At 41.9% G+C, this 19,837-nt stretch overlaps 1 protein-coding gene across 1 annotated transcript in view; it reads right to left on the reverse strand.

The window, feature by feature from the left end:
* Nucleotides 1-19,837, reverse strand: part of LOC126298233 (uncharacterized) — a 182,288-nt gene that overhangs the window by 93,125 nt on the left and 69,326 nt on the right. The window contains exon 3 of the mRNA XM_049989539.1: nt 16,892-17,103. Coding sequence (XP_049845496.1) covers nt 16,892-17,103 — 212 coding nt within the window. The remainder of the gene's footprint in view (nt 1-16,891; nt 17,104-19,837) is intronic.

Genomic DNA, 19,837 nt, shown 5'->3' on the forward strand with positions numbered 1-19,837 from the left:
TTCGGATAAGGCACTTAGAATAATTTCACATGATTCTCTGTCGCTGCTAACAGTCCTAGTCACTTGAATCTGCAGTCTATAGCTGGTAAGTTAAACTGTCCACGTAAAACTACAACATGACAAGGAAATTTACGCGAAATGTTTTCCAGGTTTCCGCTCAACTGTCTCACCACTGCTGTTGCTGAGACAAGAGGCCGATTAAAGGATACGATGACCATCTTTGATCCACCTTTAACACTTACCTTCACCCAAACCTTTTCGCACTCTGAGTCTGTACTAATATAACTAGAAATTATCGTAAGAATTTTCCCATTCCATCGTGACAGGCTGTGACAGCAAACGGTTCAAAAGTGTTTCAGAACAAAAACAGTCTCGGTTGCGATATTATTTAATGTCAATGACCCGTTTCACTGTTTTGCGGCAACATCAGATTTCATTGTGTTTTTTATTGCTATCAAAATGCCTCTACCACCAGCTTTCCAGCTATCTTTGCGATAAACATTCCAATGGGAGTTTAGAATTTCACTGCCATGAACATCTGGTTACAGCCAGCTTTCTGTCCCAAGTACTATGTCGACATTGTTACATTTTAAAAGCGAGATTAGTTCGCTAACACTTGATTTAAGAATCATGAAAGTAAGTTGTGTACGTGGAAGAGACCTGGAGATACCGGAAGGTTTCAGATTGGTTATGTTATGGTAAGACAAAGATTTACGAACCAGGTTTTAAATTGGAAGACGTTTCCAGGGGAAGATGTGGCTTCTGACCACAGTTTATTGGATATTATTGCAGATTAAGACTGAAGAAACTGCGAAAAGGTAAGAATTTAAGGAGGTGGGACCCGGATAAACTGCAAGAACCACAGGTTGCAGACAGTTTCAGAGAGAGCATACACAGGGAACGGTTGACGAGAACACGAGAAAGAAATACTTTGAGAGATGAAATAGTGAAGGCAGCAGACGATCAAGAAGATAAAAAGACGAGAACTAGTAAAAATCCTTGGGTAACTCAAAAATGAGATCGACAGGAAGTGCAAAATGGCTAAGCGGGAATGGCTAGCAGACAAATGCAAGGATGTAGAAGCATATATTACTAGGGTTGAGATAGATGCCGGCTACAGGAAAATTAAACAGACTTCCGGAGAAAAGAGAACTGTCTATATGAATATCAAGAGCTCAGCTGGAGAACCAGTCCTAAGCAAAGAAGGGAAAGGTGAAATATGGAAAGAATACATAGACGAGCCGGCCGCGGTGGTATAGCGGCTGCTACGGTCGCAGGTTCGAATCCTGCCTCGGGCATGGATGTGTGTGATGTCCTTAGGTTAGTTAGGGTTAAGTAGTTCTAAGTTCTAGGGGACTAATGACCACAGATGTTAAGTCTCATAGTGCTCGGAGCCATTTGAACCATTTGAATACATAGACGAGCTATACAAGTGAAATGAAATTTAAGGCAATATTATAGAAATGGAATAGGACATAGATGAAGATGAAATGGGAGATAAGATACTGCGTGAAGAATTCGCTAGAGCACTGAAGGACCTAAGTCGAAACAAGGCTCGAGAGTAGAAAAAATTCCGTTACAACTACTGATAGCCTTGGGAGTGCCAGCCATGACAAAACTCATCTATCTGGTGAGCAAGATGTATGAGACAGGCGAACTACCCTCAGACTTCAAGAACAATGTAATAATACCAATTCCAAAGAATGCAGGTACTGCAGGTGTGAAAATTACCAACCTATCAGTTTAATAAGTCACGGTTGCAAAATTCTAACACGAATCCTTTACAGAAGAAGGGAAAAACTAGTAGAAACTGACCTCGGGGATGATCAGAAATTTAGGAAGACGTAAGACGATACTTATCTTATGAGATAGGTTAAGGAAAGGAAAAACTACGTTTATAGTATTTGTAGACTTGGAGAAAACTTTTGATAATGTTGACTGGAATATTCTCTTTCAAATTCTGAAGGTGGCAGAGATAAAATACATGGAGCGAAAGGCTATCTGCAACTTGTACAGAAACCAGTACCCAGTTATAAGAGTCGAGGGGCACAAAAGGAAAGCAGTGTATGAGAACGGAATGGGACAGGGCTGTAGCGTATCCCCGATGTTATTCAATCTGTATATTGAGCAAGCAGTAAAGGAAACAAGAGAAAAATTTGGAGTAGGAATTAAAATCCATGGAGAAGAAATAAAAATCTTGAGGTTTGCCGATGACATTGTAATTCTGTCAGAGACAGCAAAGGAGTTGGAAGAACGGTTGAATGGCGTCTTAAAAGATGACGTAAGATGAACATGAACAAAAGGAAAACGAGGATAATGGGATGTAGACGAATTAAATCAGATGATGCTGAGAGAATTACATTAGGAAATGAGACACTTAAAATAGTGGATGACTTTTGCTATTTGGACAGCGAAATAACTGATAATTGTCGAAGTAGAGAGGATATAAAATGTAGGCTGGTGATGGCAAGTAAAGCGTTTCTGAAGAGAAGAAATTTGTTAACAGCCAGTATAGATTTAAGTGTTAGGAAGTCTTTTCTGAAAGTATTTGTATGGACGGTAGCTATTTACGGAAGCGCAACATGGACGATAAACAGTTCCTACCTCTTTATCTACATCTACATAGAAACTCTACAAATCACATTCAAGTGCCTGGCACAGGGTTCATCAAACCACCTTCACTGTAATTCTCTATTATTCCAATCACGTACAGCGCGCAGAAAAAACGAACACCTGTATCTTCCCGTGCGAACACTGATTTCTCTTACTTTATTATGACGATCGTTTCCCCCCCTGTAGGTCGACATCAACAACATAGTTGTGCATTCAGAGGAGAAAAGTGGTAATTGAAATTTCGTGAGAAGTTTCTGCCGCAACGAGAAACGCCTTTGTTTTAATGACGTCGACCCCAAATCCTGTATAATTTCAGTCACACTCTCTCCCCTATTTCGCGATATAGCAAAACGTATTACTCTTCTTTGAACTTTGTCGATGTACTCCTTCAGTCCTATCTGGTAAGAATCCCACACACCACAGCCATATTCCAAAAGAGGACGGACAAGTAGTGTAGGCAGTCTCTTTAGTAGATCTGTTACATTTTCTAAGTGTCCTGCGAATAAAACATAGTCTTTGGCCAGTCTTCCCCACAGCATGTGTTCCTTCCAATTTAACTTGTTTGTAATTCTAATTCCTAGGTATTTAGTTGAATTTACGGCCTTTAGATATTACTGCTTTATCGTGTAACTGAAGTTTAACTGATTCCTTTCAGCACTCATGTGGATGACCTCATACTTTTCATTATTTAGGGTGAACTGCTATTTTTTTGCACATACAGATATCTTTCCTAAATCGTTTCGCAATTTGTTTTGATCTTCTGATGATTTGACTAGTCGGTAAACGACTGCATCGTCTGCATACAACCTAAGACGGTTGCTCAGTTTGTTTCCTAAATCGTTCATATAAATAAGCAACAGCAAAGGACCTTCAACAATACCTTGGGGACCGCCAGAAATAGTTTTTGTTTTATTCGGTGACTTTCCGTCAATTATTACGAACTGTGACCTCTGACAGGAAATCACTAATCCAGTCACGTAACTGAGACGATATTCCATAAGCTCGCAATTTCACTATGAGCCGCTTGTGTGGTACAGTGTCAAAAGCCTTCCGGAAATCAGGAAATACAGCCTCGATCTGAAATCCTTTGCCAATAGCACTCAACACTTCATGTGAATAAAGAGCTAGTTGTGTTTCACAGGAACGATGCTTTCTAAGCCCATGTTGACTGCGTGTCAATAGACAGTTCTCTTCGAGGTAATTCATAATGTTCGAACACAATATATGTTCCAAAATTCTGCTGCATATCGACGTTAATGATATGTGACTATAGTTTAATGGAGTACTCCTACTATCTTTATTGAAATTGGTGTGACCTGTGCGACTTTCCAGTTTGTGGGTACCGATCTTTCTGCGAGCGAACGGTTCTGTATTATTGTTAAGTATGGAGATATTGTATCAGCATACTCTGAATGGAACCTAACGGGTATACAATCTGGACCAGAAGACTTGCTTTTGTTAAGTTATTTAAGCTGCTTCACTACTACGAGGATACCTACTTCTAAGTTACTCATGTTAGCACCTGTTCTTGTTCGAATTCTGGAATATTTACTTCGTCTTCTTTGGTGAAGGAATTTCGGAAGGCTGTGTTTAGTAACTCTGCTTTGACAGCACAGTCGTCGATAGTATTTCCATTGCTATCGCGCAGAGAAAGCATTGATTGTGTCTTGTCGCTAGCATACTTCACATACGACCATTATCCCTTCGAATTTCCTGCCAGGTTTCGAGACAAAGTTTCGTTGTGAAAACTGTTATAAGTATCCTGCCTTGAAGTCAGTGCTTAATTTCGAGCTTCTATAAAAGACCGCCAATCTTGGAGATTTTGCGTTGTTTGAATTTGTCCTCATTTATTCGTTGCTTTTGCAACAGTGTTATGACCCTTTTTGTGTACCAAAGAGGATCATCTGAGTCGTTTGTTAACTTATTTGGTATAAATTTCTTAATTTCTGTCGATACTACTTCTTTGAATTCAAGTCACATCTGGTTATACGTACACTGTTAATTTGGAAGGAGTGGAGATTGGCCCTCAGGAAGACAACAATTGAAATAGTATCTGGTTTTTTGAATAGATATATTTTTCGTTTGTTTTTGGACGACTTGGGGGCTACAATGTGCAATCTCGCTACGACAAACCTGTGTTCACTAATCCCTGTATCCGTTGTGATGCTTCTTATTAGCTCAGGATTATTTGCTGCTAAGAGGTCAAGTGTGGTTTGACATCCGTTTACTATTCACGTGGGCTCATGAACTAACTGCTCGAAATAATTTCCAGAGAATGCATTAAGCACAATTTCGTATTATGTTTTATGCGTGCCTCCGGATTTAAACATTTATTTTCGCCAACATATCGAGGACGAATTAAAATCACCACCAACTACAATTGTATGAGTTGGGTACGTGTTTGAACTTAAACTCCAATTTTCTTTGAACCGTTGAGTAATTGCATCATCTGATTTGGGAGGTAGGTAAAAGGATTCAACTATTATTGTATTCCGGTTGCCAAGAGTGACCTCTGCCCTCACTAACTCACAGGAATTATCTACTTCAATTTCAAGTTTGGATAAGAGGAAAATAGAAGCTTTTGAAATGTGTTGCTACAGAAGAATGCTGTAGATGGGTAGATCACGTAACTAATGGTTCAAATGGCTCTGAGCACTATGGGACTCAACTGCTGTGGTCATTAGTCCCCTAGAACTTAGAACTACTTAAACCTATCTAACCTAAGGATATCACACACATCCATGCCCGAGGCAGGATTCGAACCTGCGACCGTAGCAGTCGCACGGTTCCGGGCAGCGCGCCTAGAACCGCGAGACCACCGCGGCCGGCACGTAACTAATGAGGAGGTACTGAATAGAATTGGGGAGAAGAGGAATAGGAGGCACAACTTGACTAGGAGGATCGGTTGGTAGGACACGTTCTGGGGCATCAAGGAAGCACAAATTTGATACTGGAGAGAAGCTTGGAGGGTAAAAATCGTAGAGTGAGGCCGAGAGATGAGTACACTAAGCAGATTCAGAAGGATGTAGTTTGCAGTAGTTACTCGGAGATGAAGAGGCTTGCTCAGGATAGAGTAGAATGGAGAGCTGCATCAAACCTGTCTTTGAACTGAGGACCACAACAACAACAACAGTTGTGGAACCATCCCATAGGCGCTCCTGCAGTTAACTGACACTATATATTGATATTTCCTTTCTCTGTTCTGCTATGACCAATGCTACTCCGACTGGACTCATAAGGCAATTTATCGGGCCTGTGTAAGGATTTCTGTTACCTAAAGAAACCCACAAGTGCACGCCACCTGTACTCTGCTACCCTAGTAGCCGCTTCCATCGACTAACGTACACCTGATCTATCAAGGAGTATCCTACAATTCACTGCCCGATAGCGGAGGTCGTGAAATTTGCAGCCGACACCGTCGCAGAATCGTCTGAGCCTTGTTTAAACTTTGCGCTCTCCTCCAACCAGAGGACAGCGATCGGTTCTGGGGACGATGCTGCAAAACGATAACTGCTTGCACGCTGCAGGCGAGGCTAGCTGTTCTCACCAAATTATCCAGCCGCCTCTAGGAACCGAGTATGGCCTCTGAGTCCAGGAGGTAGACGTCATTCGTGTCTACCCTCACAAAAAATGCTATTTTTTCTAAACACTTGGCCATCTGGAGCCAATTTAACTTCTGACCAAGCACAATATAAAATTTGAACGAAATCGGCGATGACGAGTAGGCGCGGTTACCTTGTAAGAGGACCGGAGCGAGTGCTGATTCATCGTTCGAATTAGTGACGTCGTTAAGTTGAGATGCTATCGAGTGCGTTGTGGAAGGAGCCACGGCTCTGCACGCTCGAAAGTCTGTCGCAGTCTACTGTCTATCTATAACAAAACCTGCTCTTTTAACAGACAGATGGATATCACGAGGGGACTTGAAAAAGTAAGTTACACATTTTATTCAATGTTGCGCTACACTTCATTGTGACACAGATACATGGCACTGTTTGTCAACACAGTCGCCAAACCTCTGTAAACGACGGTCGAAACATAATACCAATCGTTCGCTTTCTCGGCGACAGAAATTCGCTCCTTGGACTGGGGGCCATTCGAGAACAGCTGTGTGAATATTCCCATCATTGGAAAATCTGTTTCCCCAAGATGTCCTTTCAGGTTGCCGAAAAGAGGGAAATGGCATGGTGCAAGATGTGAAGTATATTGCAGATACTTCCAAACGTCCCATCGAAAACTTTGAAGCAAAATGTGTGTTATAAGCGCAGTGTGGGGTGTTGCATTGTAGTGCAGGAGAACAAGACCTTTGATTAATTTTACATGTCTCTTGTTCTTTATACATTAAATGTATTCGCAGTTGTGAATATGGATAGTCACCAGCTGTAGAATGGAATGGCAATAATGAAAAGGTGTGCGGGACAGGGACTTGAATCCACTTATCGCTAGCGGTCGCCTTACAATTTGGCTACCCGAGCACGACTCACGGCCAGACCCAAACTCCCATATTTAGCCAACCACGTGACCGCAACCTCTACTCGTACATCCATTATGTATATTCCCGTGCAGGGGAGACATTTTACTTGAAAGTCGCTTGTCCGGCGTCGGCGGATAAATTCGACATTGCAGTGCCTGTGTTATTACGAATTACGATGCGAAGTTCCTTCGGACGTGGATGCATGTCCATATTCGCAACTGCGAATGCAGTTCATGCATTTCATAACGGCTGTAGTCGCCGCAGTGCCTGTTCCTTCGCTCATGCATGCATGTGACTTCATTCCATGTACGCTCTCTTTGTTGCTGGTGTGAAATGATGGACCCATGTATCATCGACAGTAATGATGCGACTTATGAAATCTTTACCCTCCACTGAGTAATGCTCAAAGCAGTCCAGAGAGCTAAAAACCTTGTGTTTCCGTGTGCAGGAAATCTTTACCCTCCACAGAGTAACGCTCAAAGCCGTCCGGAGAGCTATAACTCTTGTGCTTTCGTGTGCAGGCGGTAGTGATCGCAGAACCCACCGTGAGCACAATTTCCAATACTACGGACGATCTCAGAAGATGAAATGAGTGCTGCCTATACAGATAAGCATCTGTCGAGCAATGTCGCCGACAGTTACTCAGTGACTGCTGTAAATCAGTTCCTCAGTTGCCTTGGCATCGTCGTCTTTGGTCGATGGCGTTGCTCCAGGATCAGCATCGCCCACCTCTGTGCGGCCTTGAACAAATCGTTGGCTCAATTTCGCTACCGCTGTACGCGATGTTGCCGTAATGTCATGGCGAATCTGTGGGCTATTTGGACGTTTTGTCTACAAAAATCGTGCGTAATTCAACTTTGGAGTGCATTCCCAGTTGCCGCGCCATGTCACTCACACACCGTGATGCGTCTGTTATGCATACCGCAACAGAATTGTCTCTGCAGGTAACCCTTCTGAGAATGCGCAACTCTACTCGCACAGTGGCCTTAGCGTGGGCCGACATGTGTAACTTACTTTCTGTAGTTTCTTCGTACTATGGAACTTGACCTGCTTGCCATGCCAATGCCCGACTCCGAGGTTGAGATTCACCAGACACCTTCTACGTCGGAAAATACACCGAAATACAAGAGCAGGGCGACAGCAAATACACGAAGTTCGCTGAATAAGAAGAGTGCCCAATAGCTTTGTACAACCTAAAGGATGGCAAGAGGTGCAGTTCTTTGTACTACACAGCCACACAGATCACCAATAAATTCCAATCTCTCGAAATGGCAGCTGAATAACCCCGAAGGAAGAGATACTTCCTCCAGTCGACGTCCAATTTGACGGAGACTTCGACGAACTGTACAAACTTCTCAGACATTACGTCGGCAGTGAGACCATCTCAGTAAGGCCCTTGGGTAATGATCGGTATAAGGTTTCTGTATATGGATGTTATCTTTTCTTTCGGACATGTCCGAAACAGATACCATCGGTGACCATGCAACTCGTTAGAATGAAATTACAATGAAAAAGAATGCCCCTAGCTGCGTGCAGGCGTTGATATAAGTCAACGGGGACAGTTGAAAAAATGTGTGCCCCACCGGGACTCGAAGCAGGGATCTCCTGCTTGCTTACACGGACGACGCGCTATCCATCTGGGCCACCGAGGACACAGAGGACAGTGCAACTTTACGGACTTATCTCTGGCACGCCTCCCGTGAGGCCCACATTCGCATCTTGTTGGCCCGCACTATATTCATAGTGCCCCTGCCCTTTAAACTCATTACTCGCGGCTTTACTGCCGATTCCCGTAAGAGTTCGGGCACTGTTTGTGCACCCGCATGGAAGAAGATGGTCAAATGGCCGGTGAGCCTTATATATATGAAGATGGTATCTGTTCTTTCGGACAGTCCCTGCAGTCGCAGTATCCTCTGTGTCCTTGGTGCTTCAGATGGATACGGAGTCTGCCACGTAAGCAGGAGATCTCAGGTTCAAGTCCCAGTCGAGGCACACATTTTTTCAACTGACCCCGTTGACTTATATCAACGCCTGTATTCAGCTAGAAGTATTCATTTCATTGTAATTACATATCCCACAGTCATGCCTTATGGCCCATCACTAGCATCACAGCGATGTCCGTGACGACGGAGAACTCGTACAGACAGAGAAGAGAGCTGCAGTGTTACGACCGTCATGTTGCGGGCCGCAACGCGTGGCACTGCTCCATGCGGTCTGGGGAACACGACAGCCGTCACTGCTCTTGAAACAGGAAGAGCCAGTCCTCAGCACAGGCTGCAGTCAAAAACATGTTGCCAGCTTTCGTGGCTGCGTTTGCTTCAAGGGTGCCACCGCAAGAAAACAAGGTTCAAATGGCTCTGAGCACTATGAGACTTAACATCTGAAGTCATGGGTCGCCTAGAACTTAGAACTACTTAAATCTAACTAACCTAAGGACATCACACACATCCATGACCGAGGCAGAATTCGAACCTACGATTGTAGCAGTAGCGCGGTTCTGGACTGAAGCGCCTAGAAAACAAGGTTTGCGTCGTGGTTCCGCAAATTATCGACAATTCACTCAGTGCTCTCACTATCCTCACCCAGGCCGCGGGAAACAGTACAACCGACAGCAAGGTAACAACAGCCACTGATGAAAAAAAGTGGCAACTACCCTGCAGGGCCGAAAGCCGTCCTAAACCAAGTATTCCTACAACTTCCGTAAACCTAGATGACTATATCTTTCTCAGGCACGACAGATGCAACAGACGAGGGGGCGGAGTAGGGGCTTACATACGCTCTGATTTGTCACCTACAGTACTACACACATCCGACAACAATGTAGATAAACAAGTGGAATATATGTTCATAGAGATCAAATCACTTAACAGAAAGTGCTTAATATGTGTCATTTACAAACCTCCTAAAGTAGGTGGGTTCGCCTGCTTCGAAACTGCCCTCTCTAGTCTCGAATCGTCATATGAACATGTAATTATAGCAGGTGACACTAACATTAATTTTCTGTGCAATAGTCCTTCCGCTGGGAAATTTAAGAGGATGCTTTCTTCCTCAAATATGACGCTACTTCAGCTGGCACCTACTCATCACACGACTACCAGTCACACTTTCATTGATATATTCGCAACGAAATCTCCGAACAGAATAATCCGCACCCCTCAAATATCTGCGCCTGGCATTTCTGCCCATGACATCATTTCCATGACGTATTCACTAGAAAGTCCTAGAAAGAAACAAAAACTGTCTACATACCGAGACCTCAAACTCATAAATTTGCCTGAACTCGAAACTGAGGCACAAGAAATAGTTTGGGGGATGACCTCTACTCCCCTCATGGACATAAATGACAAACTCCAGGATTTCACTAACAAAATTACTGAACTGTATGACAAATATGCTCCAATAAAGACCAGAAAAGTAAAAAGGCAACCTGCACCCTGGCTGACTGATGAACTAAAACAGCTCATGAATCTCAGAGATGCTACACATCGAGCATACAAGATACGCCCTACACCTGAAAATCATGCTGTATACAAGCAGAAACGAAACAAAGTCAGTCAAGCGGTGAGAAACGCTAAGCTCAGACATGCCCGTACATTAGCTGACAATAGATGTAGACCAGCTATCTTGTGGAAAAATCTTCGTAGTCTCGGTTTAGGCAAAATAAAATTTGCAGAAAATCACATGGTCCCAGCTGAAGAACTAAACCGTTTCTTCACGTTACCTACAACCAAAATTGTACCGCAAAAAAAAAAAAAAAAACAGAGAATCATTGATTACTTCATGGGATTGAACGACTGTAGCAAAGAAAAAATCTATCTACAGCACGTCACTTGCAATACTGTCAAGAAAGCCATAATGCGGATTAGATCAGCATCTACTGGACATGATGGTATCACTATCCAGATGGTAAAACTTATTATTGATCAACTACTGCCCTCTATGACAGGCATTTTCAACGATTCATTAATCACAAGTGTTTTCCCTGAGGCCTGGAAACTGGGACAAATTAAGCCACTGCCTAAAAAGGACATAGCCACAGCACCCTCTGACTACCGCCCCATCTGCCTTCTTCCTGCACTATCAAAGACCTTGGAATATATAGTTCATGACCAGCTCACCATCTACCTCACTACTAACAACCTACTAGACGAATACCAATCAGGTTTCCGTAAACATCGAAGCGCAACATCTGCTCTGATAAAGGTGACAGATGACCTGAAACTTGCCATGGACACACAAGAAGCGACTATCATTTGCTTCTTAGATTTCAGCAAAGCATTTGATACTGTCGACTTCGACATCTTACTGGCCAAACTTAGCGGTCTAAATTTCTCACCAAGTGCAGTGCAATGGTTTCGCTCATACATGACGTCTCGTCAGCAACGCGTCCTATCTGGGAATATAAAATCACAATGGCGGCAGGTAGTGTCACACGTTCCCCAAGGCTCAGTATTAGGTCCTATACTCTTCTCTCTGTATGTCAACGATGTGTCATCGGTTCTGACCTATTGCAAATACCATATGTATGCTGATGACCTTCAGTTGTATCTAAGTGCGAAACCAAGCAATCTCAAGAAAGCTATTGAAAATTTCAATACTGACCTCTATGCACTGTCAAAATGGGCACAGGACATAGGTCTAAAACTAAACTCATCTAAAACCCAAGCGGTACTTGTTGGTCACTCTAAGCTCATTAGCCCAAAACATCGGGAATCCGTACCACCTCTCATCCTAAATGGAACAAATATTAACTTCTCTCCCTCAGCAAAGAGTTTGGGAGTAATAATAGATGAAAATCTAAATTGGACAGAGCACTAAACTGCAGTGTGCAAAAAAGCATCAGCATCCCTTCATGTCCTACAAAAATATAAAAAACTCTTCCCTTTCGATCTGAAAAAGAAATGAGTACAAACGCTTATACTCCCAATCATTGACTACAGCGATATTATCCTACAAGGCCTCTCTCAGGAAAATTCCCTACGTCTAGAACTGGTCATGAATGCCTGCGTCCGATATATCTGTGACGTTCGACTTTTTGATCACATTTCACCAGCATATGCAAAATTGTCCTGGCTGCGTGCAGACAAACGCAGAGATTTCCATACACTCTGTCTCATCTACTGCCTTATAAATGTAAACTGTCCCTCATATCTCTCCTCGTCCATAGCGCTCATGTCGGAACAACATGACAGAAACACACGTTCCCATTATAATAAAATCCTCTCCGTTCCACTGCATCGCTCAGTCACCTTCTCCAAGTCCTTTACAGTAGCGGGAACCCGACTCTGGAATAACCTCCCTCGTTATGTTAGAGAACTTAAAAACATGTCCAGCTTCAAAAAACAGTTAATGATATATCTACTTAAGCAACAGTAATGCCTTCCTCTGTACATGAATGCACTTCACCTCATTACTTCCCTCTTTCCCCCTCCTTAAATCTCCATTCCCCAAAGAACGCTAAACTAGTAAACATCTACTTTACACACCAAGATATTATGTACATCTGCACAACCCTTCAATACTATTGCCAATCCTTCTCATGTTTGTCATTATTATTTGATTTTTTTTACTGTTATTATTATTGCTTATTATTGCTTTTATCATAATCTGTATGTATAGCACCTGCTGTAAAAATACTGCCAGCATTTAATTTATTGGGTCTTAGTCATGTTTATCACTACATTTTTTTTACTGTTATTATTATTGCTTTTATCATAATCTGTATGTATAGCACCTGTTGTAAAAATACTGCCGCATTTACTTTATTAGGTCTTAGTCACTACTCTTTATTCATATTGTCAATAGAGTAAGCTAATATTCTCATTTAAACTATGGTCATGATGTAACTCTGATGTGTGAAATGCTGCATGTGTGGAACACTGGTCCGATGTAAGAGAGGGCCTGATGGCCCTAATCTGATCAGGTTAAATAAATAAATAAATAAAAATATACGGGACGTGTTTCTCATCGTTAAGCACGTAAGTTCCATCGTGGTTGCTGCACTCTTGGAAGCGAACTGATGTATTGCAAAATACGGGCTCTTCATCTGATTTGCAAATACAGCGCTCTCCAGCAGCATTTATCGGCTCTATCTGGCTCGCAAACAACATAGTTTGTTTACGGAAATGGGTGGGAGAAAAATTCCTGTGTTCTATGAAAACACACTTTTCCTCCCTTGTCCATACATCAGTTACGTAGTTCTGCCTGTAGCATACGTAAAAAAAAAGAAAAAAAACGATAAATATCCATGAACGTTTTGTAAGGAAAACAAGAAAGTTCCATGTTCACTTAGCAAGGAAATCATTTTAAAAAATGTACAGTAGTCTTCCATATAAGTTAAAAATTATTTCATTATTCTCAGTTTTTAGTAAAATCTTTATGTCATTCTTACTAGATCACAGTTTCTCTTCACTGACAGAATTTTTAGAACATGTGACGTATAGGTCTTGAAACGAGAAAGTGCAAAATACCGTACTGCAAGTAGTTGAAGTGCTCTTGTGGGCGAAACACAAAAAAATCATTTATTTACAACAATATAAGAGTTACATTTCTTGTACATCATGTGTGTGTAAGTGTGGGGGGTGGGGGTGTACATGCGTCATTATGCTATTGATAAAGGAATTATGGTTTCCACAAATTACTGCAACCAGTCGCCTTTGGTTCCATTATTCATTTTTTATGTTGCATTGGTAGGTGATTTGAAACCAGTAATGGAAAATAAAAATTATATGCTGAAACAAAAGGAGACTGAACGCAGTCATTTGTGGGGACCTTTATTCATCACAGTCGAAATGCTCCACATCCGTAATGGATAAAAGTTTTAAAGAGAATTACGTATCCCAAAATCTATAATGTTTTTTCGGTGAATGAATAAATGCTGTATTGCTATCGAATCAGTCAGTGACGTAGAAAGCAGTCTTGCAATCGCTGACTCCTGACAATGCCAAGCGGCAACAGGATTCAACATGACTGTAGCATCTCCAAGAGACGACTTCTCAAGTTTCTCACGTCTACAAAAGAACTGCTATAGACAGTCGTGCAAAAAATCACAGCTGCTATCAAGGAAGCCATCCAGGCTGCCACCATGTCATCGTCACAAACTCACCATGCCCCATAGTATAAGAGGTCCAACTATTTGTGTGTGGAATGTCAACGGTTTCAGTTAAGGCAGTTCTTGCACGAAGATGGCGTGAACATGTGTGTAGCCAATTATTTCTGCTAATGGACGGACGGGTCCGCAACTAGTGGTGTTAAGATTAAGGCCACAGTCGATTAGCATTGTGAACGTACAAACTATGGCAGGAGGTTAAATGGTTCAAATGGCTCTGAGCACTATGGGACTTAACATCTATGGTCATCAGTCCCCTAGAACTTAGAACTACTTAAACCTAACTAACCTAAGGACATCACACAACACCCAGCCATCACGTGGCAGAGAAAATCCCTGACCCCGCCGGGAATGGAACCCGGGAACCAGGGCGTGGGAAGCGAGAACGCTACCGCACGACCACAAGATGCGGGCACAGGAGGTTAGAGTGGCAGTTTATTTACGTTTGGTATCAAAAATCCGGGAAAAGCAAAATCACACCACATGAACATTATTTGTGAGAAAACGGTTGCAGATACAAAAAACTGAACTTTAAATTGTTATTGCCCGGAAAATTTCCGTATGTTTCAATATATGATATATGTTTTTGTGTTTACTTTTAGAATATTCGTAATTTTTATCAAACATTGTTTTGAGTTAGGCAGTCGTTTCGACGATGGATAGGGCGGTCATCTTTAAGGACAGTTGGTTCTGAGCGACGCTAAGAGCCGGACGAGCCACCCACCTGGGGTAGTAGTGGGTTGGTAGCCACGTTCGGGGACAAGTATATATGTAGCGACGTTCGAAAGCGATCAAGCTGAGCGCAGTATAGTGGTTTAGGACAGCAGACAAAAGCGTATTTTGTGAATTGTGAACAGACTGTCGAGTGCCGTGATCGCGACGTATGAATTTTATAGTGAAGTGTTGTAGCATCAGTTATTAACGGCCGCCCTTACGTAAAAGCCCTTCAGACTGCATTTTAAGTGTTTAGTGAATGTATTGAAGAAAACTAAACTACTTGTTCAAATTATAAATCAACGTAAGTGACTAAATATTTTAAATTTCACCGCAATACCTGCCTGCATTTTTTTGTAATATTTTATTTCAGTTCAAAAATTGAGTTTATGACAGATGTAAGCTGGCACCCTATGACGAAAAACGAAGCCAAACATTAAGACCAGCCACATCTCTAAGCCACTCAATTAATCTGAGTGTAACAAATATATATATTTTCGTGCCATAGCACGTGGGGGCTCGAGCCAAACTATTCAAACTTATAAGGCCACAAAAATCATCCTACGCAGACGATACATCATTGTGAGGTTGTCGGCCAGCCGGCACACAGAGCCAGTGCTCTCGCAGACAATTTTTTTTTTTTAATAAAGAGCAACACCAGAAAGACTGCACATATTCTATCCCTTCCTGAATCTGAAATCTTCATTCTCGCCATAAGTTGCAGTCATCTTGAGTGTGGTTTTATCTTCTACATCCTGGTTTATGCGGGCACCATATGGAGCAACACTGTGAAGACGAACATAAAGCGGTTCCTACGACTCCAGATCAGGGCGATCCGTCTCACTCTGCAACTACCATGAGGCAACTCATCCGGCGATCTCGAACAGATGAGCCATATGCCTCCCCTTCGTAAGAGGTTCTGTCACATTACTCGGATTTTCTACCTGAAGACAGCGCAATTACCAAATCGCCACATCCGCAGAGTTGGACTCAGGTGCAACCCCTAAACACCTCTAGATAGTCCCACTTGCTCCAGATCTAATGTTCCAGTAGCGCTGTCAACAAGGAAGACAGAAACAGGAGAGCAGTGCAAGCGAGGGCAACCATCGCAATAGGAAACACAAAAATTAAGTCTAACCACTTTGGAGACACAGCCGTTAAGGCTTGAAATCCATAGCAAACCGGAGATTATGGAAGAACTTGCTGACATTCCTGCGGCTTCCTTGCAGCTTCAGTCTTTCGACTCACTTAGAGATGGCAGAAAGATATACAGCCGAAATATGAGGAGAAGAAATAGGGTTTCTGCAGTTCCACTGGCGAACTGTAAAGCCGCGTCCGCACTGGGTGCGCCGCACTGAAACGCGCGGCGCAGAGCAGAGCTGAACGGCGCACAATGGGGCATAGTGTTGGTAGAGGCGCAGAGCAGAGCTGAACGGCGCACAATGGGGCATAGTGTTGGTAGAGGCGCAGAGCAGAGCTGAAAGGCGCACAATGGGGCATAGTGTTGGTAGAGGCGCAGCAATATTCCAGTGTGTGCGCGCGCAACAGTAACAGCGTGTAACGAGAAACGCCTTTCAAACAGTGCCGCCTACAAACGAACCACTTTCTTTGATGTAGTTGTACTGCGCGCAACTTGTTCGTTGTTGCGTAGAGAGGCGTGGTTTGACTTCCACACCGGCGTCGAGCTGCGCCGAACCACTTCTCTTGGTTTTGCGCTGCCCGACGCAGCGCAGCGCGGCCTATGTGGATGTGGCTTCATGGATCATTAATTCATTGCACTGCGAAAGTATCGAGATGTACAATAAGTTACCAATCAGGTTTACTGTTTGTCTTCAAAGAGAAGCACGGAAAGAAGATGCAGAGCAGCATTTCATCAGAGACAGGTGTAAAATAATGTCCTAACCTCAAACGTGAGACAACTATATCGACAAACTTTACTCTGGAAAAAAAGGACAAAGAAAATTAAGAATAGTGTATCTACGAACCTCAAGGTAGTCGCGATTGTAGCCGATGTCCTCAATGCCGACCTGTATGGGGCTGTCTATAAGGTGTCGCAGGGTACGGATTGTCTTGGGCGGCGGTACGAGCAGCGACCCCACGACGGCGGCGCCGTAGTACGTGTTGAGCATCAGCGACAGCAGGAACGTGAACAGCAGTACCACGCGCCAAGACAACCACTGCGACCGCTCCGTTGTGCCTGCACATTGTACCACGGCCTTACGTATCAATAGAACCTGAACAAAGCAGATTCAAGGTCTGTAACGACAAAGCAAGTTACAGATATAATGTTGTAGGTTGAACAGTAGAGGGTCAGACGAGGTAAATGACCTGGGAAGGGGGGGGGGGGGGGGGGGGGGTAGGGAGTTAACGACATCATTAACGACGTCATCACCTATACAATCTATGACATCATAGGCTCAATAATGGAGGTGGAAAAAGTGAAATCCTCAACAGGCTGGAGATGGCGACATAAAACTTAAACACTTCTAGCAAGTAATATTTAGAGCCTTATTTTCAGCGTGCATTGAAAAGAGGTAAACAGTGGTGGTTCAAAGCCCACAGATTCCACGAAAGTATAATTTGAATTCTTGCGAACAGAGTTCTCCTTCATCTGTCGAAGCAAAGAATCATAATTTTGATTTTTGTCATATTTTTAAATCAATGTTCTCTCCTAATTTTTGAAAATATTTATGTGGAGAAAAACGGCTGTCTGGCTAAAATAGTTTAAAAATGGAATAAAAACAGTCTTGACTGCAATAAAATATTTATTTGCAATAGTTAATAGTTTCAGTGAGAATGTGACCATTTTCATTCCGTTTACATCATGATGGTAGGCGTTAAGATGAACGGTGCAGGTTTTGTGACTCCACCAACATGAACTGCTCATATACTTGACGTTCTGTGACTGTCAACGCCTGTCATCATAGTATAAATGGTCTAAAGAGGGTCACATTCTGACCGAAACCGGTAATCACTGAAAATATTATTTTATTGCGGTCTAGGCTGTATTTAAAATGTTTTCTCCTGCCTCAACGCTCGAGATACCAACTAAAATTAGAGCACTGTAAATTGATTTGTATGTTTCACAGTGCCAATTACAATTAAATTATGTGCGTACATTTACAAAAAAAATTATTTTTATTTTATTTTTCATAGACTTTGAAACCATTAGTGCAGTTGAAAAAGCTAAAACAGCACTTTCATTTCGAATTTACGGAGCGTTACTGGCTCAGCGTCAACTGTAGGACTGAGAAAGAAATGAAGAAACTAAATAATGAATTGCTAATTTTGCACTATATTCGATACCTCAGGCTATGGTAAAACTAACTTTTAATCACTTAGAATTTACAAAAATAGTGCAACCACAGATATACTTTTGTAGATGTTAGCGCCAGCTGTTGTGTGTCTGATACATAGAGGTTTTTACTTACTGATAAAACACTATTTTTGAATGATGACGTGTACAGATGTGATTTCAACTGATTTCAGGGCGCGTAAACCTTTAACCATTTTACTGGCTGCACGCTAAGTGAAAACAGATAATCTATTTGTGTTCATCTAGCATCCTCCTATCGACTTTAGAACGAGGGAATAAATGCAATCTACCTGGGAAAAGAAACGTATCATCTAACGTGCCACCAATTTCGACTTTGCTCTGGTAAATAAAACTGTCGCCAAGGTTCTTCTGCTAAGGAGAACACAAATCTTCTTTTGCATAGTTAACAGCAGAGTTTGCAGAAACACAGAATACATTAACCTATTTTGTGTAATGGTAACCATGTACGGAGAGCGCCATTACTAACTGAAGTGTAAAACCACCCCTCCTCAGTTTAGAAATAATTCCTTCAGGTTTAAAAATAAATATACTGAAATAAACTGTTAAAGAAAATCTTAGTATTTCACAACACCTTCTAATAAACTCAACCCTACTATTCTCATATTTAATGTGAATGATCAAAAATTTATCTTTTAAAAAATATCACACTCATATTCTATTGATATACTCTGCAGAAAAGACCTCGTTTTCCAGGGGTAGCCACACTTGGAATTCATAAAAATGGAGACAATTCTTTGGTTCGCAGTTTATATTTTACTTTTCTCCATGCCCTGTTAAATCTTCAGTCGTATGTTTCCAGAAAATTAGCTTCAAATGTAACGAAGTTACATTTTTCAACTTAACAGGAGATCTTATTCGTAAAAATCTTCATAATAACCAGCAAAAACAATACTGAATAGGCACCTCGTAGTAAAACCAGAGCAAAGAGACTGTGAAGATAAAGAAGCACTGGCTGACTCGCTTATTAATATCAGATGACATGTGAACTATTTACAAAGAAGTAAGGAGCCTAACTGAATCTCTGTCTTCTGACGCGCTTTATGCTGCAATTTATAGTAAATGCACGCCCGCTGGAACATTCTCTATATCTCAAGTGCCAGTGCAGTTATTTTACTCATAACAGGATTTAATAATAAATTTAAACAAAATTATATGTTTTCGGTTGCGGAAAAATCAAAGAATGAACATAGTAACAACAGGTACGTTAAATACTAATGATTAAGTATAGAAGATTCCAGAGTACGATGCCTATGAAACATTGTTTGTATCTTTCAGATGGGTGATTTTGTGTTAAATAAATGCTCTTTTCGTAAAGCTAACTACATTTTCGTGATCGAAAGTTTACTGTTTGAATACTGAATAATAAACTGTGTAGTCTGGAACAGCCTAAATAAAATTTGCACGTTCACATGAATTTGCTGTGATCTGAACAACTTAAATGAAGGAATGTTACATTGTTTTCAGGAAACAGTTATCTTCAAAATTATCTTCTCTACTATGTAAGAAGATTAGAAGAACGGACCTACAAAATTACAAACCAATATCCTTAATATCGGCTTGCTGCAGGATTCTTGAACATATTCACAGTTCGAAT

Source organism: Schistocerca gregaria, chromosome X, assembly GCF_023897955.1.
Source record: "Schistocerca gregaria isolate iqSchGreg1 chromosome X, iqSchGreg1.2, whole genome shotgun sequence".
Classification (NCBI taxonomy): Eukaryota; Metazoa; Arthropoda; class Insecta; order Orthoptera; family Acrididae; genus Schistocerca; species Schistocerca gregaria.